This window comes from Hypoxylon trugodes, assembly GCF_022578975.1.
Source record: "Hypoxylon trugodes strain CBS 135444 unplaced genomic scaffold F4822scaffold_8, whole genome shotgun sequence".
Taxonomy (NCBI): Eukaryota; Fungi; Ascomycota; class Sordariomycetes; order Xylariales; family Hypoxylaceae; genus Hypoxylon; species Hypoxylon trugodes.
Genome location: NW_026250023.1, coordinates 355,863 through 378,651, shown reverse-complemented (window position 1 = coordinate 378,651; position 22,789 = coordinate 355,863). Strand labels below are relative to the sequence as shown.

At 47.1% G+C, this 22,789-nt stretch overlaps 6 protein-coding genes across 6 annotated transcripts; 2 read left to right on the top strand and 4 right to left on the bottom strand.

The window, feature by feature from the left end:
* Positions 1-263: 263 nt before the first annotated feature.
* Positions 264-4,039, bottom strand: F4822DRAFT_412478 (uncharacterized protein). Its single transcript, XM_051458952.1, has 2 exons — positions 2,750-4,039; positions 264-2,686 (listed from the first exon to the last, which is right to left on the bottom strand). Exons 1-2 carry the CDS (start codon positions 3,383-3,385, stop codon positions 458-460), a joined length of 2,865 nt encoding a protein of 954 aa, XP_051311010.1. The 5' UTR covers positions 3,386-4,039; the 3' UTR covers positions 264-457.
* A 908-nt stretch (positions 4,040-4,947) lies between these two features.
* On the top strand, positions 4,948-6,100 carry F4822DRAFT_338064 (uncharacterized protein). The gene is made up of 2 exons (XM_051455765.1): positions 4,948-5,221; positions 5,327-6,100. The coding sequence occupies exons 1-2, from the start codon at positions 5,166-5,168 to the stop codon at positions 5,586-5,588; spliced, it is 318 nt and encodes a 105-aa protein (XP_051311009.1). The 5' UTR covers positions 4,948-5,165; the 3' UTR covers positions 5,589-6,100.
* A 970-nt stretch (positions 6,101-7,070) lies between these two features.
* F4822DRAFT_432083 (uncharacterized protein) lies at positions 7,071-9,575 on the bottom strand (the record flags this gene model as incomplete). The annotated part of the gene is made up of 5 exons (XM_051461584.1): positions 7,071-7,928; positions 8,080-8,553; positions 8,623-8,763; positions 8,817-9,413; positions 9,516-9,575. 5 exons carry the CDS (start codon positions 9,573-9,575, stop codon positions 7,071-7,073), a joined length of 2,130 nt encoding a protein of 709 aa, XP_051311008.1.
* Positions 9,576-12,625: 3,050 nt separating this feature from the next.
* F4822DRAFT_412472 (uncharacterized protein) lies at positions 12,626-17,256 on the bottom strand. Its single transcript, XM_051458951.1, has 4 exons — positions 17,114-17,256; positions 16,305-16,998; positions 14,170-16,250; positions 12,626-14,114 (listed from the first exon to the last, which is right to left on the bottom strand). The coding sequence occupies exons 2-4, from the start codon at positions 16,901-16,903 to the stop codon at positions 12,997-12,999; spliced, it is 3,798 nt and encodes a 1,265-aa protein (XP_051311007.1). The 5' UTR covers positions 16,904-16,998; positions 17,114-17,256; the 3' UTR covers positions 12,626-12,996.
* A 1,449-nt stretch (positions 17,257-18,705) lies between these two features.
* F4822DRAFT_432081 (cysteine proteinase) lies at positions 18,706-20,323 on the top strand (the record flags this gene model as incomplete). Its single annotated transcript, XM_051461583.1, has 6 exons — positions 18,706-18,921; positions 18,983-19,077; positions 19,127-19,235; positions 19,288-19,469; positions 19,519-19,736; positions 19,794-20,323. 6 exons carry the CDS (start codon positions 18,706-18,708, stop codon positions 20,321-20,323), a joined length of 1,350 nt encoding a protein of 449 aa, XP_051311006.1.
* Positions 20,324-20,615: 292 nt separating this feature from the next.
* F4822DRAFT_412468 (CDP-diacylglycerol--serine O-phosphatidyltransferase) lies at positions 20,616-22,537 on the bottom strand. The gene is made up of 4 exons (XM_051458950.1): positions 21,972-22,537; positions 21,792-21,887; positions 21,506-21,699; positions 20,616-21,415 (listed from the first exon to the last, which is right to left on the bottom strand). The coding sequence occupies exons 1-4, from the start codon at positions 22,036-22,038 to the stop codon at positions 21,041-21,043; spliced, it is 732 nt and encodes a 243-aa protein (XP_051311005.1). The 5' UTR covers positions 22,039-22,537; the 3' UTR covers positions 20,616-21,040.
* Between the last annotated feature and the right edge of the window lie 252 nt (positions 22,538-22,789).

Below are 22,789 nucleotides of genomic sequence, written 5' to 3'. Positions count from 1 at the left end.
ACGACATAAGTGAGGTGGGCTGCGCTGAAGCTCTATCTAACAATACCACAAAACGCAAATCCCTAACCTCTATTTAGCCGCGAAAAAAGACATCGCTGGTACACTATCATTCTGTCTGAATGCTATTTCGCTCCTCCTTTTCTTTCCTTTTCCTTTCTTATCTTACTTCGACCACCGGGTGGATAGTATCAGTCTTCCACCTCACTCCTCAACTCACTGCCCTCAATAATAACACCCCATCCCCACCCCCAACCCCTCAAACTCATCCTGCTCCTCCCGAAGGCGTTCGACTACGCAGTACTACTGAACAACCTAAACAATCAAGAAGCGCAAGAAGCAAAACGTGAGCAATTGGTCTTTGTGAAGTTTCATATAAAACTATCTAAGTCGGAGAGACAGACAGAGAAAAAAGTGAGAGAGAAAGATCCGTGCTTGCTTTTATTTGGTTTTGTGATCATCAGGAGCTTACCTTTTCTCTCATCGTTCCCATCCACTGGCCGAAGCTCATTCCTTGGTCTGCCCGATCTTCTACTAGTAATGTCTGTGCCCACAGTTTCAAGCTCGGTTCGCCGTCTTCTCGGACGATATATAGATGCGGCACGATTATGCTTCCTACTCCACGTGATAGGTGGTCCCGACTCTTCTGAATTACAGCCCGTACCCGTTCGTTGAAATCGTTATCTAGCTCTGGGATCGATCCCTTACCGACGCGTAGTTGCGTACGGTCTGCTACACCAAATACATCCATTAGAAGTTGCGGCACAGCATCCCTTCCAACCCATAGGAACTGTGTCTGGCCATCGTCGATTAGGTATAGACCGTATGAAACGAATCGTTCTGAAGACAAGTTCAATGGGGGCGGAAGAATGATCTGGCTCGTTTCCGGATCGGGGACCCCAGCGGTATCGGGCATATCGTGTAACGAGAACAACCGCGGGTAGATGTACTGCATGAGAAGTGGCAGGGGTAACGTAGAAAGTTGGCACAGAGCCGCTGATCGGAGATCGGATGGGATCTGTGCTGATTTCCGGAGACCGACGTGTTTTATTAGACCCAGGAAAAGCACTGGAAGGCCGCGCAAATTAGCAGGGAATTGTAAACCACCACCTCCCATGCTTCCACCACCAAGTTCCTTCTTGAAGGTTTGTAGTAGCTCCAAAAGTTTACTCTGAAGAGCATCGCGGGCGGCATCTAGACCACTGCTTAAAGCTCTCTCCACAGCCTTGTGAGTGAAGTATGTCGTTATGGCGCACTGATCCGCCGAAGCGTAAACGTCTGCGAGATTGGTAGTTGTGGGAATTGCTAGGGTCAGAACCCGGATACGTCGTTCTCCATTGCAATTAGTGTATAGAACACCAGCTTGCAGGCAAACGTAGTTCTTCTGTAGAGTCTCGTCGATAGCCACTTCAACCACGTAACATTGGTCGCGAGGGAAGGCGGGGAAGGCGCAGAGATCTGAAGACCTGTTGAAAAAGTTTCCGTAGAATGTACTCATACGTAAACCAGTCGTGGCCCGTACCCTGAGCACCGCTTCCAATCCAATCTCCGAAGATAAGAAGTCGCTAAACTCTGATGCGAACTTGACTGCATCCTCCGCTCGACCTGCGTTCCATCCCGGATAAAACCAAGTCTGACCACCAGTGTACCGAGGGAGGTTACTAAGCGAGGCTACGTCTTGGTACTGTGAGGAGAAGAGGAACATGTCAATAGAGACCTGGTTCTTAGAACATTCAACAGCAAACGATTTGTAGAAACTGTTGGCGGTTTGAAGAAGACCGCTTTCTTTAGAAGTGCCAAGAAGTTTCTTATCTTCTCGCATTTCCAACTTCCCAATTCCCATGTTCGGTAGCGAAGCACTTAGAACAACAATCTTACCACCCAAGGGTGAAATAAGCTTGTGGCCAGCCCTCAAAGCCGAACCCATAGCCGATCCGTTACTTTGGTTGTTTTGGAACATGTCGGGGAGTTTGGTCAGAAAGTTCTCCACGCTGTTTCGACTTTCTATTAAGGGAACTAGTAGGTCTTGAGGCACGGGCAGGAACGGCTCATCCAGATCGCTAACAACAAGCATGCTCGTCTCCGCATTTTCTTCGTCGTCTTTGGGAATAGAGAAATAGTGTAGACTTGAGTCGACCGCAATGAATCCTAGCCGAGTTCGTCGGTCCGCATTCGGTATCCTATTAAGACTATCGAGAATGGTTCGCGCGCTCGTAGCGAGAAGACCAGTGGAAACAGCAGCATAGCTGACATCGAAAAGGAATAGATATACGAGCGGTTGCGGAGGACGGACCATATACTCTTGAGGAGCCACGAACTCAACTACAGAATGGTTCAACTCGTATCTATCCCATCGGTTAACACTCTTTTGAGCAGCAGCATCCCAGTCGAATGCTTGTGGAACGTCGTTGGTAAGGTTGCACATATTACATCTCCACCTGTGACCTTGATCAAGGAAGATCACGTAAGGGTTAATGTATGTCCTACATCTCCGGCAACGAGCTATAACTTGGTCCTGCACAACTGGCACTTGGTCATCGATGTCATGAAGAGCGGCGTAGGGCTGAATAACAAGGGCAAAAGGCATCTTGGATTTTTTGAGTAGGGAATGCGTGGTGGGGACCGCATTTAATGTAGACCGGACATATTTAGGGGGGCAGTTTGCGTCGGGCGACTGGGTTACACTGGCCTATCATGATAATTAGCCTGGATTGTCAAGTGTTCAAAGCAGATATACACTTGCGACACTTACATTTGGCGGTAGAATACAAGGAGGCGGGGGAAGATCAAGTTCGGAGACGTTGAAAGGTTGATTTAATAAGTCGGTAGGATAGAGTTGATTTAGAGACAGCCGAGCTTGCTGGCCATGCTGGGGAGGCTGTTGGACACCAGGCTGAGGAGTAGCTCCCATATTCATACCGGCCATGCCCTGGGTTATGCTACCAACACCCGGCGGTTGACCGACTCCGGGTTGGTAGTAAGGATCGGGTGACTGATAGCCAGCTACTCCTGGCTGGACAGGAGCACCTGGATGCGGCGGAGCGCCGTACGGTGCAGGGCCGGGAGAGACATATCCGGGCTGCTGGAAATCTTGAGCGGGATAGCCACCGTAGCCAGGAGAAGGCTGGGGACCAGGACCTCCTACAAAGCCAGGAGGGACTGATTCGCCTGGTCTACCGGTAGCACCGGCGTTCGCGCCGCTGCCAATTTCGAAAGCTTGAGTAGCATAACCCCTCTTCTTTTTCTTTCCAGCGTCATGATGCGATACAGATTGCGGGGGAGGTGAGGTTTGCCCTTCGTATCCCGCTGGTGGTTGGTCAGTATAGGGGGCCTCTTGGCTGTATTGTTGTGGGGGATATTGGCCGTAGCCGTCGTTAGGGGCAGCCATATTGGCGCAATTGGTCGGTGATGTTAACCTGACCTGAGGTGGGCTGTTTTGATACTATTTTCCTCCCGTCCGTCTTTTTTTTGGAACAATCCTTATTACCAACGTCCTAATTATTCGGTGCACAATAAATCCGGGATCGCGTTAAAGGAGCTTATAGTCGGATCGTATTAGGAGACGTTGGGTTCTTAGTTGTTCGGTGGTTGTAGCTGGTTGCTTAGTTGCTAGGGTACTAATTGTCCGACTTGTGGCCACGATTCGATAGAAGGAAGCACGGTTCTCGGCGGAGGCCACGTTTTTATAAGAACCTAGAAAAGCCAGTACAGAGAGAATTAAGGGAGACGCTGGCGGTGTAAGCCGTTAAAAGGTGAACGGCGTAAAAGATAGGAAAATAGGAAAAAAAGTAGAAAAAACAACAATAAAATAAAATATGATTTTATAAGATCGCCATTCTTCTGACCTTGGTTGAATATTGTAGTTGATGGTCAATGTACCCGAATTCAGCAACTTGTCAATTTCACAGGCCGAATGACGATGTTGATTCGATAGATTGAATAAAAATGGTGGGCAACTTGACCGATGTAGCTTGGTCCAAGCTCCTTTTTTTTTTTACTTTTGCTTTTCCTTCCTTTCCTTCCTTTCCTTCCTTATTTTCCCCCCACCAGAAACTTTGATCCTTGGAATTAATATACTAAATCACGTGAATGCTGTCATAGCTGTCAGTTGTCTGTCGTAATCCACCTTGTACCTAGGTATACATGTGTATGCATTTATGAGTTGTATTATGAATTTAGCACAAATAGATCGGCGTCGGGTTTCTTCAGCTTACTTATCAAAAGGATCCACTTCTGATGGACCCCAAATGGAGAATCCCCCTCCATCTCACATCATAGGAGGCCCGTTCCCCTCCCTCTCTTCTTCCATGTTCCTTTCCCTTTCCGATCTAAGATCCATCCATTTTATTATCTCCCTTTATTTGTTCCGTCGTACCATACCAAAGTAGGTATACATACATACATCCATATACATCCAAACGTGCCGAACTTCCAGCTTTTGATGTTGGTATCGACCTCAATTAGGCAGGCTAGACTTATTGTTTCCCCTATTACAAACGGCGTGTCCGCCTAATTTTAGTATTTTCGTTAGCAATAAGCTAGGTACCTAGCGTGTTAGCTCACGGTTCGGTACGATGGCAGGTAGCGGCAACGGGTAGTCGCTGCTCTGGTAGCACGTTTATGCATGTGCTTATTACCTTTTATGAGTCGTTCCTGATGTTTGTCCGAATAACCAGGTAGGTAGGGAAAAAGTGCAGTTGCTTTCAGCTGAGACCTTTTGCACTTTCCCATTCTTAATACCTATACGCGATTGCGTTACACTATGGGATAAGTTTAGACTCGCTCTCTCTTAATCTGTTCCATCCTATCCTATCCTCTTCCTCTATTTCATCTACTTCATTTCATCTACTTCTTACGTACTTCTCTAGTATTTACTTTCTTACATAGACCTGATCTTCATAAATCCAACAATCAAATCAAAGAAGCACATACCTATTCTTCTACAAACCAAATCTATTTCCATTCTCATTATTCACTTACCTAGGGATCCTATTATAATACCTACATAAACTACGACTCACTACTAGACTAACCGTCGCCACCTAAAACTTAGTCGCATACTATTTTTATTTTTAATTGTCTTCTATTCTAACAAAAATTGCGATTTCAACATATACTTTACGTATCTATACCTTTCAGAGACAACCTAACAAATAAAATCCGAAGTCATGGCCTGGAGAAGCAAATCGCCTGTTCAAGTCGAGGCCAAGCCCTCGACATTTAGGTATATATGTTACTTCACCTAACATTACCCACTTGCCGCGATTAGGCATACAATCATATCATCTTGGTACCTACAGATCGCTAACGTAAGCTCCCTCGCTTCCAGCCAGTTACTCCCACTCCTAATCCTCCTCGTCTTTCTCGGCGGTGCTGCTTTCGTCGGTTACCATATCTACCTCAGCGTCGTTCAGATTCGCGACAGTACCGAGAAGCGCATGGCCAAGAAGAACGTGGTCTTCACCAAGGATGGTCTCAAAGTTGGCGTCAAGCACGTGGAACAAGAGAACTACGTTGATGCCACACAGAGTTGGGTTGTCAAGGCCTGGAATCTAGGGAGTAGCGCTCCAGCGCCCGTCAAGAGGAGATAAGGAACGGAAGGGGGGAAGCGAGGTCGTGAACTCGAGGACGAGAAGCCGATACTTGTTGTCGGATGTATACCAACTTCATTTCGTGCGGTACCGGAGGCCTCCTTTAGGGTTGTACAATCCTAGTGGACCTCTGAACCTCTTTATTTATTCTACAAAACCACTTGCGCCCATGGAATTACGACGAGTCGCGAATCCGATAACACCTAAATCAACACCATGAACGTTGTTGAATCGGATATACTCTCTATGACTGCGGAAAATGGATGCGCAAGAAGGTTCTTTACGATATACGATGATACCCTGGCTGATGGTTGGGCGGATGTTAGGGGGTAGAGGACCACGGTGTTTCTAGTGTTGCTTATTTACTGTACCAACAAAACAAGGCGTTTACAGCTCAAAAAATATCTTTAAGATTGTGGCTGTCGGTGCGGCCGCTTCCGCATTGTTCAACCAGCATCAGACTAATATATAACAAACAAATGTCGTGGTGGACTTTGTACTACAAATACCACCCGCAATGAGAAGTTGATAAATTGCATTGTATCACGATAACGTGATTTTCCGTCATGGAAGGGAGCGACATACGAAGAGGATCTACGTCTAGCATTTTATCGGAGTTTTATGCACGATGCGGTGTTCATGAGATATATTAAACCTCGCCCTTATTCTAATCATCTTCGTGTCAATCCACAATACTCATATGTTATAGGAATCATCTCTAAGGGGTGTATATAAAAGCTATCCTAAATCAAATAGGTAGAGCTGAGATCAAATTTTCGCATGGTTCTGTTCGCCGCAATAGCAGTACACCTATCCAAACCCTTTCCCTAGAACCAAGTTATGAATAAATCGGAACGCCATCTTGAGTATCCTCCCAACCAAATATGCGCTCTAATAAGCTCCTATGATCCAATCTGCAACCCAACATTGTAAGAAACGCACATAAACAAAATTGCATCCCTCTGTTGAAAGCTGAAAAAAACCCAGATAGGGGGAAAATGAAAGATCATCAAACGCGACATCCATGCCCAAGCTGAATATTCATATATCCTCCCATGTAATAAAGTCCATCCCAAAATCCATCACCGGGTCAATGAATCAACCGTCTTATCGTGCAAAAGTCCTGTTTTCCCTTTTGGTGGTCTGTCCACATCCGTGCAATATTTGGGTTGCCCGGGAAAAATACCTAGGCACGTAAGTTTATAATATCGAATAACTCTCAGTACCAGCACCAAAAAAGAATCCGAGCGCGTTGGGAGTAAAAACCGTATCCCGGTTGGCCCAGTTGTCTGAGCTCCCGAGTCGACAAGCCAGGCAACTGACCACCGGTGGCGGTTTTTCGCGGCGCGGGTTCGATTCCAGCTATGAGTACGATTCATTTCCAGCATCGAACCCGCACCGTCTTTTTGCCATTTTTTGCAAGTAATCATTTTTTTTTTTTACCCATCATAAGGCTCACAACTTCAAAACGCGTGGGTGAGGTTAGACCGTAAGCCATAGTCGTGCAACCCATTTCTGTCCTTCTCCCGCGTTTTGCCCTCCCGCAGCTCTAGCTAGGAGCTCCGCTCTTGTCTTTTCGAATCGTTCTCTTTGCAACGCTTCGATGTATTTTAACGGATCTTGTTGCTGCTGTTGCTGCGGCTGTACTTGCTGTGCCCCCATAAACCCAGCCACAACTTGCGCCTGACCCAATCCACCTGCGTTCCCTTGCTGCTGCTGCATCATCATCATCTGCCTCATCATAACCTCCCTCCCCCCTCCTCCTAACCTCGCCATCCCCATCCCCGCGGGCCCAGCCATCCTCGCATAACCAGCCGGTGCTGCACCATACGGGCCTGCCATCGCCATCATTAGCCCATCTCTCCGTATCAGCATAGACGGGATGCGAATCTGCAACCCCCGCAAGATATGCGCGTACTTAACGCCGAGCGCGTCCCCGATATGCGCGAGTCGACCGCCGATCCAGGATCGCTGGGCGTCGGTTGTGTAGTCTTGGCTTACGAGGCAGATTAGGGGCCAGGTTAGGAAATAGCCGGCTAGGGCTTTGACTTGTCCCTCGTCTTGCGGGTTCGTGTTGTCGTCGCCGCAGCCGAAGGTTCCGCCGGAGAGGAAGTTGAAGGGTGTGGAGGATTGGGTGGAAGAGGGGTTGGAGGAAGAGGGAGAGAAGTGCGCGTTTTGCGCTTGTTGTTGCAGGGCTACGGCTACGCGTTTGCGGTTGCGTAGGTGCCAGCCTAGGTGATACGGTACTGAGGCAATGATGTCGGTGATAGTATCAACGCAAGTGCGTGCCGCGGTTGCGTATTCAGGCGTTGTGCGGTAATCGACGGGGGAACATACCCACTACAACACCAAAAAAGTCAGTATCGAATAGGAGGTAGAGGCTTCAGACAAGTCTTAAAGCAAGAACTCTTCAACCCTCAGGCACGGGCCTGGCTCCTGCGAAACAATATAACGCGAGGTAAAGGGGGTGGAAAGAAAATATATCACGTACAGCAGCACATCTTACTACCAGCGACGCAAGCACCAACCTCGCCGTTCGCGCCGTATTCCACACACTCGCAATATAAAAATCACGATATACATCCACCCTCCCAGGGAAAACCTCCAGTTTCGAATAATCCGGTGTCGCAGCGCCCGTGGGACCGTCTTCCCATGCCACGGTGCGGTAACTCCATTCTTCAGGTACGTCGCGCATCCAAGCTACGACCTCGCGGTCTGCAGCTTGCACTCGCCGGATCATGTCGAGCATGACGTCAACATTGGCGCCAGATGATTGATACGATGAGGAAGAGGATGGGTTAGAGGCGGAGGTACCGCTCATTAGACGTGTTACTTCGGCGCGCAATTCGCCGGTTTTAATCATTAAGCGGTGGCATTTCGCTGCTGTACCGTCGCGGACTGCGTCGTCGATCCACCATTCTGCGCCCATTATGGGTGCGGTGCCGGATGTGAGACTGTGGATGATCTAGATGCCGTATTAGCTCTATACTGAGGTAGAGAAGAGGGAGTGGAAAGGTATATCTAGGAAACAAACCATCTGAGTCCGAACCGCAGCAAAGAGCGCCAACCCTACATTACTCTTCAACTGTTTCTTACCCCGGGCTCTAACAAGCTGTATAGCACCTTCGGTATGCGAGCCCCAGTTCAACATGCCGATTTGCTTCGCCGTGATACTCTGCACAACCCATATTAGCACCCATAATCCCCAGGCAGACAGATTCAACATACCTCAAACAACCCCAAAAGCAAAACCGCCGCCAACGTCGAATCCGCAAGTTGCATCTCCGGACTCCTAAGCGCAGCATTCGTCCCATTCAACGCCTTCGTATACTCATGCAACGCCTTATCCGCGAACCTACCCCCCGTTCCCCCACGGTTATTCAAAAAAGCCATGGAGCACGCATTAAACGCATGTCGTAAGTGTCCCTGCCCTTGATCCTCCTGCCTCAACAACGGAATCACAAAATCCATAAACCCGCGCCCGCTGCCCTCGCTCGGGACTAGGATGAAGTTCGCTACGAAGTGGCAGCTGGCTTGGTGTTCTACGGGGATGTTGAGGGAGGGGATGATGGCTCTTTGGTTGTCTAGGGGGGATTTATTGCTACTGCTGCTGCTGGTACTTGAGTACACCGGGGAGATGCTTAGAGATTGGTCTGTTTTGGAACTTGTCTTGAGCGCGAGCGCCTTCTTGCTGCCCGCTTTTCGGGCACGGCGTTCTGTTGCCTGCGTCTCGTTGCGGAAGACCAGGTCGAACTCGTCTTTGTACCCAGGACATTGCCGCCGCGACTTGGCGCATTGGTTGCATGTGGGTTTGGTCTCATCGCACTATTGTAGGCGGAAGAGCGCTTTGGTTAGTCCTGCGTAGAACATGATGCCTTGGAGAGGGATTCATTATTCTCAGATAGACGGTGATGCGACCTGACCTACCTTAATTCTCCTCGTCCTGCACATCTGACACCCCTTCGAGGGTTTCCCGCAGTACACCATCTTCAAAACCCTTGTGACGATGGTACGTCACGGCGATATAAGTCTGGTTTATTGAAAAAATAAAACTAGACCGCCGTTCGTAGATGGACAGCAGCTTGGGGTGGTCCCAAAATGGCCCTTCGAAGTTCCTCGTGGAGCCTCTACGTGTAAGTAGCCCGTGAACCTCCGCAAATCACAAAATCTCAACGGATGATCGAATAACACCAGGATAGTAATATCGTCTTCAAAACTTTCTCCCTATAACAATTAAGTTTCGAAGTTTCAAAGAGAAGAATAAACGCAAGTTACATTCGAAAATAAGGGCCTTTCACTCGATAATAAGTGTCGACAAATAAGGCCTTAGATCGTCAGCCCCGGATTATCGAAACAGATACGTAGGTAAGTAGGTTGTAGTCTATCACCCGAGATGACCAACCAGCGGGACAATAAGAATGGATACGTTCTTGATTTTTTCACCGGGATTCTAACGCACAAGACGACCGTGCGAGGGCGTGGGTGAAGTTTTGCAAATCCCGCAATGTTATTGGTCGCGGTCGGTATGCAAGTCGTGTATCAACTTTTCCGGCCGGCTCCTCGTCGTTCCCGTCTGTCTCTGTTTCAGGTGTGTATGTGCCGCAGCGCCCCAAGATTCGAACAGAGACATACAAACTTGCATATACATATGCTTAATACGTACGTATATCTATACTCTTAAGTATAGGTATATGTAGATGTATAAGCACATACAGATACGATTGAAGATGGATGAAGTTCCGTCAATCCGGGGTAAGGGGGTCCTAGTCGATCGAGAGTGTGATTGGAGGCGGGATACACCCTGGAATTGCTGCAATTGGTAACTCAATTATAGTCCTGGATCATATGATAACTTCCGAGTTTCCGCCACTGCCACATCTCAAGGGGTCGTATGAACATGTAAGATAGAAAGTGAAGTTAGAGAAAGAAACAAGTCAACAGCGAAATATTCATATCTATGTATGTGCGTAGGTAAGTGGATAGATAGTTAACTAAATATCAAGGATTCCCCTACCCATATCTTCGAACTCCATCCCGATTTAATAAATGACCCCAGGGCCAAGGGGCGGGCCATGTGGAGAATGGGAAAATCGACAACGGTAGAGGAACTGCTTGTAACGAACTTCAAGAGAACAAGGGTCAACGACTAACGAAGAGAGGTTTAGTAAAGTCTCTAGTTCCTCGTTTTCGTTCCACTCTTCCACATATCTTTATCAAGGCGTCATTACCAAGCGACCCAAGAACCTGGAGAGTTCCGTTACTTACTAAAGAAAAAAAAGTACCTGGATTACCCGTTATATCAATGCGTGTGGGCTGTCGTGATTTTGGTCCCCTCTACCATCTTATTGTGACTAGAACACCTAAACATTTGGATATTTTATAAGTTAACGACAAGAATGCCATATATAGTTACCGCATTTAAAAATGAAGACACATGTCGTACGATATTGACTAAATAGTAATGATAGATGTCTATGTGTGTCTTTCAAAAGACTCGAGTCAGTTGACAAGCCACGAATAACCCTTCTCGCCGAAATGTCTGGGCGTTTTTGAGCTACTAAATTAATCACAGCCTAGTCTTTCTAGTATAGTAACTCGTTTTGGGTAAAATATCTCCGGGAAAGGTGAGGCGACGTTACTAAAATCAACCTTATACTTAGTGAAGACTGAAGAGTAAAAGAAGGATGGGAAAATGGAAAATAGTTCTCAGCTAACATTACTAGTTACGTGGGGAGTCGCTGATCCCGCCCCGTAACGGGTGAATAGGTCAGTACCAAGCTGTCGGACTCTACGGACTTCGGAAACGTAAGTCGGTAGTTTAGGTACCATCTCAGCTATCCACGATGTATTATTTTAGGCCGTTCTTGGTAGGTGTCCAGGTAGGCAGGTAGGCTACCTCCCATTCCTCCAGCACACCTACAACAATTCTACCTATCATCGTGAGAAAATAATAACAAGAAACACGAATTACGAATCCAAACCCACAGCGGACGCCATCACTGCAGATCATTAAGATCTCCCTAATATAATCTTATTAGAAGCTTACTCGAAAGTCCGAGAGTCGAACTATCTATCTTAATACCGAACAACTATAGGCAGGGCACATCCATCCCAAATCGGTACATATCTGCAGGAGACGAGAGAACACCCGTCCGGGATCAACACACCAAGCCCAGATAAGGCGAGCGCCGAGAATGCGACAAGATCTCGCGTCCCTCACGGTACGGGATGTGACTATGCACATACATAACATCATGTCGGTGTGTGGCGCACCCGACGTACCTAAACAATACCAATTACCTCAATTCAGCCAAGCAAAGAAATAAAAGTGAAGCTTTAGTTTCCCTCGGGAGGAATCCGAGGCTTGTCAACATTTTTACAACCCCAGTCCCTCCAGCTTAACCACTGTCACCTCTTCGAACCCTTGCTAAATTATACTCTGACATCGTGCCACTTTTACGCACATCAGGACTAGCCGGTAAAGGTTGCAATCATCGAGATTCGCGATTCCTGCATCTCGTTTTGCCATATGGCCATTATTTTGATTAGAAGGGGTAACTAAGATTCGAAGCATTATAATCCTATTGGAATGCAACGTGGGAGTACAGGGTGCTGGTCTTTGAAGAATTAGGTAAGTTCGTGACCCTTGTATTTTATCATAAATCATCGTTGAAATGGTGCCAAGTAGGCATTTACTATGAAGTACTTAGGCATGTCCGTGGGATACTTGAAGAAACAGGATAAGTCCGGTAGCACAGCAGGAAATATATGCCACTGTCACTTGTATGCCGTGCATGTCTTCTAGTCCTAGATGGTGATAGTGGCAGGCATTTGTCACCCGCATGTACTAAATTCTAGGGTACTTACTGTGCTGTCGAAAGTCATCGGCATTTGTAGAAACCAGTACCATGTGGCTATTCCATACTGTCAAGTAGACAATTGTCGTACTATGAATGAAGTATTTGGTCCTAGGTATAGGTATCTGCTTCATTAATAGTATGTTCAATCTTAGCAATCACAATAGACACAATTTCGAATTCTTTTAGTAAGGTTGACAATAAACATTTTATATTGGGACTGCGGCAGCAGCAAGCAGCAGCAAATCCCCCAGCAGATGATTTTGCTGAATATCCTACCAGAACGCCATGCTCATGCAATGCCCTACGGCCCGGCTACCGTGCGTAACCATAGCCAGTTCATCCTCCTCCACATCTACCGTTCTGCAACATCATTAAATCCCGCCTCCCCTTCCTCCGCGGAACCGATTCATTCGTCTTCGTCCCGCTTCCCCGAGTTTCCGCATCTCTATGTCCAATCTGGTCAAACCAAGTTCCACCAGTCGCCTCCAACGAGGAACCAGGTATAGAGAAGCCATGAGTATAAAAGCCATTAAACCAATCACCGAGACCTAACCTGCGTGATATTTCAACGTCTTCTGGCCCTTTTCATTCCCCTCAGGTCCTAACGTTGAAAACGCGCAGTAGTTATCCCGGATGGCTACAACTTCGTATGTGCCTTCCAAGCTTGCCGTAATTACCTTACTATGCTCGTAACTGATGTCATGACGCGTTTCCAAAACCTCACTCTTCTGTCCCTTTCGCGCGTTTGTGCTACGCGTGTATGTAAATTCGAAGGGCGGCGTGCCCCAGAATTCGAATAGAATCTCCACCTCACTTCCTTCGTGGATATCAACCTGAATAACGCGACCCTTGCTGATCTTGACACTCGGCATTGGGTGAATCTTCTTCACCAAGTTGACTGCCGCACGACACTCGCTAGCCTTGTCACTAATTCCGGTGATTGTGAATTCACCAGGAGACTCAGCGATACGACGGAAATTGGTAGTCTGGGATTTGGCCTTCATCTTTTTGCCAGCAAACTCGTACTGTACCTCGAAGGGAGGTGTACCTGAGAGGGTGTACGCAATGCGCTCACCAACACAATAATCCGACCGTGCCTCGAGAGGGTAGATAGAGGGAGCTTCATAGAGCTGCACATAAACCACACCCCCACCACTTTCGGTCGTTTGTTGGCAGCCACGGGCATCGCGCACCTTGCGGATTCTAACTTGCTGACCACCGAGCTTGAGATAATCCCTTGGAACCTGAATAGCGAAATTGTTGGACGGAATATTGGGGATCCTGAAGATATCCGGCAGGTTTCCAGAACGATGCTTAATCTCGAATTCAACGTAGAAAGGCGCCTTTCCTTCTAGTCTGATGGGAATCGATTCGTTCGGGTCACCCTCGTGCATGCACATCTTGAATGTCTGGCCGGGTTTGAGGAAAGAAGCAAACGGTTTAGGATTGACCGTCTGTTCCAATGTAAGAGGCTCGGATTGTCGCTTATCGTTATAGAGATTATCCGAGAGACCGGAAAATGTGTAGGTATATATTCCAGATTTAGTTGTGTCTAGTGGAATAGCTGCTTTCCCGTGAGCAGCATCGAATTCCTTTCGGGCGACCGAGACCGAACCTATCTTTGGTTTATGCTTGACTTCGTATTCGACGTGGTAAGGAGGAGTACCTGTGAAATTGGTGAGTCAGCTTGACAAAAACAAAATATAAATAGAGTAACCTACCTCGAAGAGCGACTTCAATTCCATCACCCTCACCCTCACAAACGTCCCTTCTGACGAATTTATTATCCACGGGCTGTATAGCATCATTTGGCGAAAACGATAGCTCGGGGCGCGGAAACCAGCCTACTTCGAAAGTATTGGCTTGGGCGGTCACAATACCAGGACAATGGTCATCCATCACGTCGATAATTTCGTATACACCTCGGCTCTTCGCTTCAATAAAGTCGTTGTTGGTCCGTGCAATACGAACCAATCTATCAGAGCTTTCATTCAGGTTGCGGTATCCAACCTTCCAAGGGCCATCGCCGACAAGTTTCAATGGAATGTTGGCAGGAGCTGACTCAAGAACCGTTGTCTTTCTCTTACCATCGACGAGACCAAACGCGGCACGTGGTCGTTGACGACGTACAGAAATCTTGGCCTCTTCCTTAAGGAACATACGACATCCACTCTTATCTTGGACACTCTTTAGAGAAAGAGTGTATTCACCACCAGTCGACAAGGGTAAGGTCTCAATAGTGAAGGAACCACTAGTGATGTTAGTCGCTTTCTCTGATTTCCTCTTGAATTCGTGAATGAGCTCCCATTCTAGTGTGTAAGGAGCTTCTCCAATGAGATTCACGTCGAGTTTCACAGGTTGATCAAGACAGGCGTTGATGTTACGAGATTCCCGACCAAAGTAAGCTTGCGCGGGCGGCTTCACGTTCTGCTCCAGATAATATTGGTCTGTTAAAGGTAAGGGGACACTGTAAATAGCATCTTCGAGTCTCCTGAACCGATACTGGTATCGACCAGCACTTCTTGGAAGCAAGTCGATTTGCTGTCGCAGGCCTTTGATCTCAACTGTCTCTCTCCTATTCTGCTCGGTCTCGCTGGTGACGGAATAAACAAGTCTGAATGGAGGAGTACCAATCATATCTAGATTAACTCGGAGACCAACAGAGCTGCCAGCGCATTTGTCCGGGATTTCCTCGGATTGAAGAGTCAATCTAGGCTCGGGAGGATTAATGAGCAGGCACGATGACGGTTCCTCGATCTCTCCTTCACACGAATCGTAAGACACGGATTTCAGAGTATATAAACCCGCTGCCGTAATCGAAGGTTGGTCGGTGATGTTCTTGGTAGTAAAGGAGCCCACTTCGATAACGTCGCTATGATCTCCATCCTTACCAAGGGTTTCAGCTGGTGTGAAGTGCCAAGTTAGAGTATGAGGTAGACTTTCTGGTTGACCTGGACGCGAAATCTTGAGAGGAAGTTTCGTTGACTGCCCCTTCGCCACCCTGAGAGGGTGGGACCCATCGCAACCTACAATAGTGGCTCTAGGACGTCCCCTAACGACAAAATTCTCATATAGGTGTCTGGGTTTGGGTTTCGCATCGGGGTCCTCAGGTTGGGGATATGAGATGACGTTGCCGAAAACATCTGAAACCTCGTCGATAGAGTATTGCCACTCGCCCGCCGAATTCATTGATTCGTTTAGGCCCACCTCAACCGTCTGCGCTCTAGCCCAACTATAGTCTTCCTCGCCCGGGGGCATCAAAGTTGTACGTCGAGGACCAAGCAAGGGAGACGAGTACCCTTCAGGTTGTAAACTCTGGAAATGGAAGCTGTGGTCTTTTCCATTGATTGTTCGGCTGTAGACTATTTTCAGGGGAGGTGTTCCGTAAACATCCATAGCCAAGTTGGAGAGATCACTAAGACATCTCTTTGACGATTGGGCTGTACGAACCCGGGCTCTGGGGCAAGGAACAATGTAAGTAGGGTCATTAAGCCGTTGAACCTCGAGCTTGTATTCGTCGAGAACTTTGTGTAGTTGATAGGCGCCGGGCTTCTTGAGGACAATATCGTATCTGTAAAGACCCAGAACCCCATCCTCATCGGTAGCTCTTATCGAGTGTCTAGCGATGTCCTTAAGTTCTTTGCGACTTAGCCTCACAATATCCCGAGCATCGGATTCGAGATCAAATCGTGTAAGTTCGACTTCGACAGGAACTGTGGCGTTAAAGTAGACGGGGACGGTCACGGATTGAACTCCCTGGCCGAGACAGTAGGGATGTTTTTCGGGGTTGAGTAGAGCGGAGCTAGCACAATATTAGTGATGGTCGATTATGAGAAAATTGCTACCGAGGACATACCCTTCAGGAAGAATATTGATAATCTGCTTGCCCATGATAAGAGAAGAGTTATGCAAGATACTGGAGACCTTAACATTGTGTTCTGATATGGCAAGTTCCTTATCGTAGAATATCTTAACTAGGCCTAGGAGCCATCCTTGGAATGGAAGTGGGACATTGAACATCAACAACCAATTGAGTATTAGATGCACAAAGTATATTGACGAGACGGTCGGTGCGGGTAGTTCCAGCCAAGGTATTCGTAACGAAGGCAAGGAGAAGAAAAAGGCGAAGTCGATGAGGATCCATTTACAGAAGAAATAAAAAGATCCGCTATCTTCTTCGAGTACGTGTACCCAATCGTAGAACCGCCATCCCAACAATCCTATGTAGAAAGCAGCGGCATAAAAACGTTGGCTCGCAGCGTCGACGAGGGTTAAAGGTATGACGGGGTTGCCGACCGGCGCAGGATTCGGTGCGTGTTCGGGGGCATCTGGTAACGGACCGCCTTGGAGGGGATTCTGTGGCTGTTGATTTTGGGGTTGACGATGCTGTGGTCCGCCACCAAAACCTCCAGCTGGAAAGGCTCCAACATTTACTTGAGGGGTGCCTGGATCCATCGCATTATGTGATGATATTTATGAGGATGACGACGACGAATTATTGGGCGTTTGTGAATTTCGTCGGGCTTGTGGAATGTCGCCGTCGTCGCGAACTAAATTTAATGGTCAGAAGAATTGTTTGTTAAAAATTGGATCATTTCTTATTGAGTCGGCGGAAAAGAAAAACATTAAAAATTTAAGTTATTGGATGGAGTGGGAGTGAATTACCTGCCCGAGCTTGTAAGGTGGATTTTCTGTGTGTGTGGTCACTGGTCAGAGACTTTGAAATGGACGGTAATAATAAATAAAAAATCCAAGCAGGCAAACGGAAGCATCGATCACACCTCAAGACGCGCCGCGTCAAAGAAACTTTCTTAATTTCTGAATGGGAAGGATGTTAGCTGTCCATACCGTCACACGCGGCTGCTGCCAGCTGTCTAATCCTCTTGGCACCTTAATTTTTAACCTTACTCATTGGCAAAGCTGTTTGAATAAGGACCGGATTGGGGAGCTATGACTTACAACTTATGGGACTATAGTGGGGTACTTGCAGATTTAAGCTTGAAGCTACAACCCTGTAACCGCCAACTTGGTTGCTGATTGGAGGTGACAGGTACATACTCCATATCTACATGTACATATGTAGGTAGGATACATAATTCTCATCCATCTTCTTACACCTTCAACTTCGACATAAATATAAATACATACGTCAAGCACGTCCGTCCAACCCATTTCTGTAATCTTCATTGCATGTACAAAAATCGCAAACGGTTTAGAAACTCACCTAAAACATATCTTCACCCCCTTTTTATCCTCATTTGTATTTACTCGTGCTGAATGGTCGGCATTATTAAACTACCCAGATCAATTGAATGACATAATCTTGCCTAGCAGTTGGAAATTGTCCTGTTACATCAGTTTTGTTCCGTCTATTTCATCACATCACAAGTCGCTTAGAGACGCCTGGTCATTGTCCTTTTCTTCATATTCTAAACGAAACTCGCCGACCTCCAAAGAATAAGGGTGCAATCCCTTTCATGGAAATGATATAGAGCGGTCTCAAGACTGACATGTATGGAATATGTCTTATAGGTGAACTATCACGGGACAGAAATGGGAAGAGGTAAAGAGTACATACAGCATTGGAACATTTACTCGGGTATGAAGGTGTGTGTAACTATTATTATATTCGTCTTTGTACGCACCAAAATTTCCAGTCTTCTAATTTGTTCATTAAAGAAGTCAAATGAAATAAGACCTGATTGACGACATCGCTATTAAATGTTTCCTCTTCTCTTTATCTTAAACCTTTCTCTTCTCCTATAACCTTTGGTTTTTATCGGGAGAACTACAGCGGGTGAGTTTATAAAATTACTCAAACCAATGTGCTTGGATTCAGAAATTAACTGCCTATAGGGTTGCACAAGGAAGGGCTGCATACACGTGGTTGCAAGTGTTCCTTTACGGTACTAGTACCTACCTAAGGTATAGGGGGTCCGGATTCCTAACATCACATTTTGAACCCTACCTGGGTAAACAACCTTGGAAATAACCGTCGTACCTTCTATCTTCTTTGAAACAACCCGTCGTGACTTACCTCCGGCGTTCAGTGGATTAGCTCTTTCGTTGCTTCCTTATGACCCAAACCATCCAACCTAGGAAATACGTCGGTCGCAACCGACTCGGAGACCAACCCACTCCATCCCTCATTTGGCACCTACCAATCTTCGCCGCTTCCAACTTTCCGGGTACCAACCATGATGAAAAAACCAGAGTTCATGATAGGAAGAACAAGGAAACGCGACAACAATTTCACTATGGATAATGAGCCCACCATGGAAAATGAGACTTCCGGCGAAATAGCTGGCGAACCACCCGACAAGGGAACTCGCCCAAAGCGCAAAGCCGCTCAGGTGGCTAAAGAAATTATCGACGAAGATGATACCAGCGCACTTCTAGACAATGTATTGAGTGCGATGTCCGAAGATGAGCATGATGAGTATCTGGGCTGGGTCGAACTTGAATCTGAGCCGGTAAGATCAACTACATATATTGCGCATAATTATTCTGAGATCCCGCTGATTCATCATATAGGCCTTCTTTAATGCCATGCTACTCGCGCTCGGAACCGTGAGTTTCAAGGTACAAGAAGTCTATAGCTTAGATACTGAAAGCTTGAAATCCTTATCGTAAGATCACTAATCGCTATTTTCATGCATTGCGACTAACAATACCCAGACACCCGGTACATGGATTTATTTTCTGCTTCGAATACGAGGGAGATAGCGAACCAAGTCATGAGAAAGAACGTCAAGACTGTCCGCCTGGACTTTGGTTTGCCAATCAGGTATGCGATTTTCCACAAATTTCAAGATGCATGTTAGCTGATAGACAAATAGACAGCCGGCAATGCCTGTGCTACTGTCGCATTGACGAATATCATCATGAATGCCAAAGACGTTAATCTCGGCGGCGATCTCCAAGGTTTTCGAGAAGAGACATCATTATTGCCGCCTCCCCACCGAGGTCGCGTCTTGGATGAAGACGATTTCATTCGTAGTGTTCATAACTCCGTAGCGAGGTATGTTTAACCCACTCATAACCAGATAGGCCCGACTAACATAAACCAGGCGTATCGACCTTCTTGCCGAAGATCTAGTACTCGACAATAAGTATGAAGAGTCGCTTAAGAAGAAACGACCACGAGGGAAATCCTCCTCATCCTCTTCTTCTCGCCAATCCCGCAAGAAGCGTAATATCGAAACGAATTATCACTACATCGCCTACGTACCCGTAAACGGCCAAGTATGGGAATTAGATGGCTTTCAAGTGAAGCCTCTTTGCCTTGGTATGCCTACCACCGTTCCCAATAACAATTTGTATTTCTAACGTGTCTTCGAAATAGGGCCTGTCGGGGATTCATGGCTCGAGAAAGCAAGTGCAGCAATCCAAGAACGCATGCTACGCAACGAATTCGCCCCATTCAGTCTCCTAGCTATCAGCAACTCACCCCTCCTCACTCTATCCCGTAAACTCTCCATAAGCCTAGCCTGCTCCCACACCCTCCACGAACTCTTCAGCAAAGACCCCGCATGGGTATACCCGGATCCCTTTGAGACCTACAACGATGAACGTCTCGATCGATTATTCATAGAGCGCGACCAAATCGTAAGTCTCGAGCCTGATGATTTCAAGGTTATAGTAAGCCAGCCGGGTTTTACGGTCTACAAGGCTCTTAAGTACGCGAGAAGCCTACAGGAGGAACAAGAGGTTTTCGATGCGAAATATGCTGTCGAGCTGGCGGCGGCGGAAGACGCGTTGGAGACTATACGTGGACGGCAGCGCGATTATACGCCTGCTATACATGAGTGGGTGAAAGTATTAGCAGAGAAAGGTGTGTTAAGGGAGTTGATCCTCGAGATGGATGGATCATGATGATTTTTCGAAGGATGTTATGCGATGATTTACGTCTAGGGGATATGTGTTGAAAGAGTTGAGGAGGCATTCGACACCATTGCGACATAGCCATACAATTGCGCCTCGCGGTGCGTATCATGTGGAAGGACGGCAGGCCCCTCGACCATTGATAGGGATCACCGGCAAATAACCCGGATTATCTAGAGTTGATTTACACCAGATAGACAAAAGTGATGCATTAATGAAAAATGAAAAGTGGATACCAAATAGTCTCATGGTCTCATGTATACCACTTTTCGCGAATAATCCTTCTTTCACCTTCCCGTCTACGCATGTGATCCATTGAATAGCAAAGTGTCATACTCCAAACATTGAATAAGAGCTGGGTAATTTCATTCCCCGTGTATGCTATATGAATCACCAACGATCCTATGTTATGCTATGCTCATATACTGAATTCAACCACAAGTGCTCCCCAAACCCATCATCTCATTTCATCGCTGGTGTATTCTGTTTCTCTAACGCTGTTTTTCGTTGCCTTTTCTATGACTATCCGCCTGGAAGACACGTATATCCACCCACTCACCAACCCACCTCAGAATAGAAATCACCACACCCGCTGCATGCAAAACTCATTACTAAGAACATAAAACATAACCAGATCTAACATCTGCACCCTCGTGTCCCTTTCTTACCCCATGCTTCCCTGCCGTTCAGTAGATATAACAGAGCAGACTAGGGCTTGGGAACATGCAAACTCTTACTGCACATCAGACACCCATGCACAAGGAACAAACCCACGATCGGATGTACCTCCAGCGCCGAACCCGCAAACCACACACCACCGGGTACCTGATCCAAAACCCAACCGCGGCTTACCCACCAAGCCATCAGCGCATCGATGCCGAGGGTCGTGGGAATGGGCGTGCCTTCAAAGTACGCGGCTTTGCCGGCTGCGTCCTTGGGTACGGCGCCGCTTGACGCGGTGACGTTGAACCGCGCTAGGCGGGTTAGACCGCAGAGCACAAAGACGGCGAGGAGGATGTGGTCGAGGGTTGTACGGAGGCCGATGCTGAAGGCTACGCAGGCGGGGGCGAGACCAAAGGAGATCTGGAAGAGAAACATGAGTTAGTTAAGGGAACGGGGTTATGGTGAGGGTGTCGAACGCATGGATGAAGGAGGGGAAATAGGCGGACGTACCAAGTCAGCTAATGAATCTAGTTCTTGTCCCATCATACTGCTCTTCTTGCGCCACCTCGCGACGCGACCGTCCATGAAGTCGAAGAATAGACCAAAAGGTAGGAAAGCTAGGGCCAGGTAGAGGTTGTTCTTGTCTGCGGGGTCGCCAAGGCAGTACCGTAACGATGAGAAGACGGACATGATGCCGCAGAAGCCTGTATAGAAGGTGGCTTATTAGCTATGTCTGGTTCCCTAATGCGGAATATCTTTGAATTGCATGTAGAAAGATGTTGAGGGTGACAAGTACCGTTCAATTCAGTAATATAATCCGCCATATGTAACGCCTTGAGCAGCGAAAAGTGTCCCGTGGACGAAGAGAGGAGGTCCTTCTGCTTGTTGTATGCTATACACGGGAATAACATTGTTAGTATATCATCACAATCCTAAGCTTATTCCAATCTTAAAATAGGCAATCCGGAGGACATACAAGGCTCTTCAGTAACACCTGTCTTCGGCGCAGAGCCATTGCTGGCGCTGTTGGTTCGTTTCGACATGATTTCTGTTTTCTTTCTGGTTTTCCACTTGCTCACTTCTCTTTTTCGCTAGACCGCTCAACTAGATTATAATCGTTCGCTCGATCCCGTAACTTTCGTATAAGCTCGATAAAGCAATGTCTTTTTTACTCGTAATACTGAGTCCCCTCACGATACCGAGTTTCTTTTTGTCTTTCGCCAAGTGTTTCGTTTCGTGGGGTGGGATAGTAGATCGTCGTAGTTGTCGTCACCGACTAGGTAGGTAGGTACTTCCAAATGCTGTGTACCTTTAGAAATAGCTCCGAGTCGTACAAACTATTTCCAATCTTCTTTCTTTTTATTACTTCCCGTTTTATTATCTTGTCGCTGGTAAATATCGACAATCGGAAGTAGTAGAAGAAAAGTAATAAATCGAAATCAAGGTTAGCAAAAATAATAAGAAACCTTGGCGAGAAAAGAGGCAAGGCAAAAAAAGTTAAAGCCAAAAAATAACAGCTTTTTAGCTAGAACCCGTTTTTCGCTCTCGGGTAGGCGCAGCAGCGCAGCAACCCATCAGTGATGCCGTCATTTGGACACGTCCCAGGGTCCGCTAGGCCGCAAGGGGACAAGCGCGGGGGAGGCGTAAGTCATTCAGCCAGCCAGATTCAAGCTTTCTAGGCCTTTGTATCATCGTACTAACGGTCCGCCTGCCGGTACATGCTACCTGACCTGCTTACGTATCTCCGATTTGGAGTTGTGATACTCAAACCTCACCACCATAAACTTTTACTTA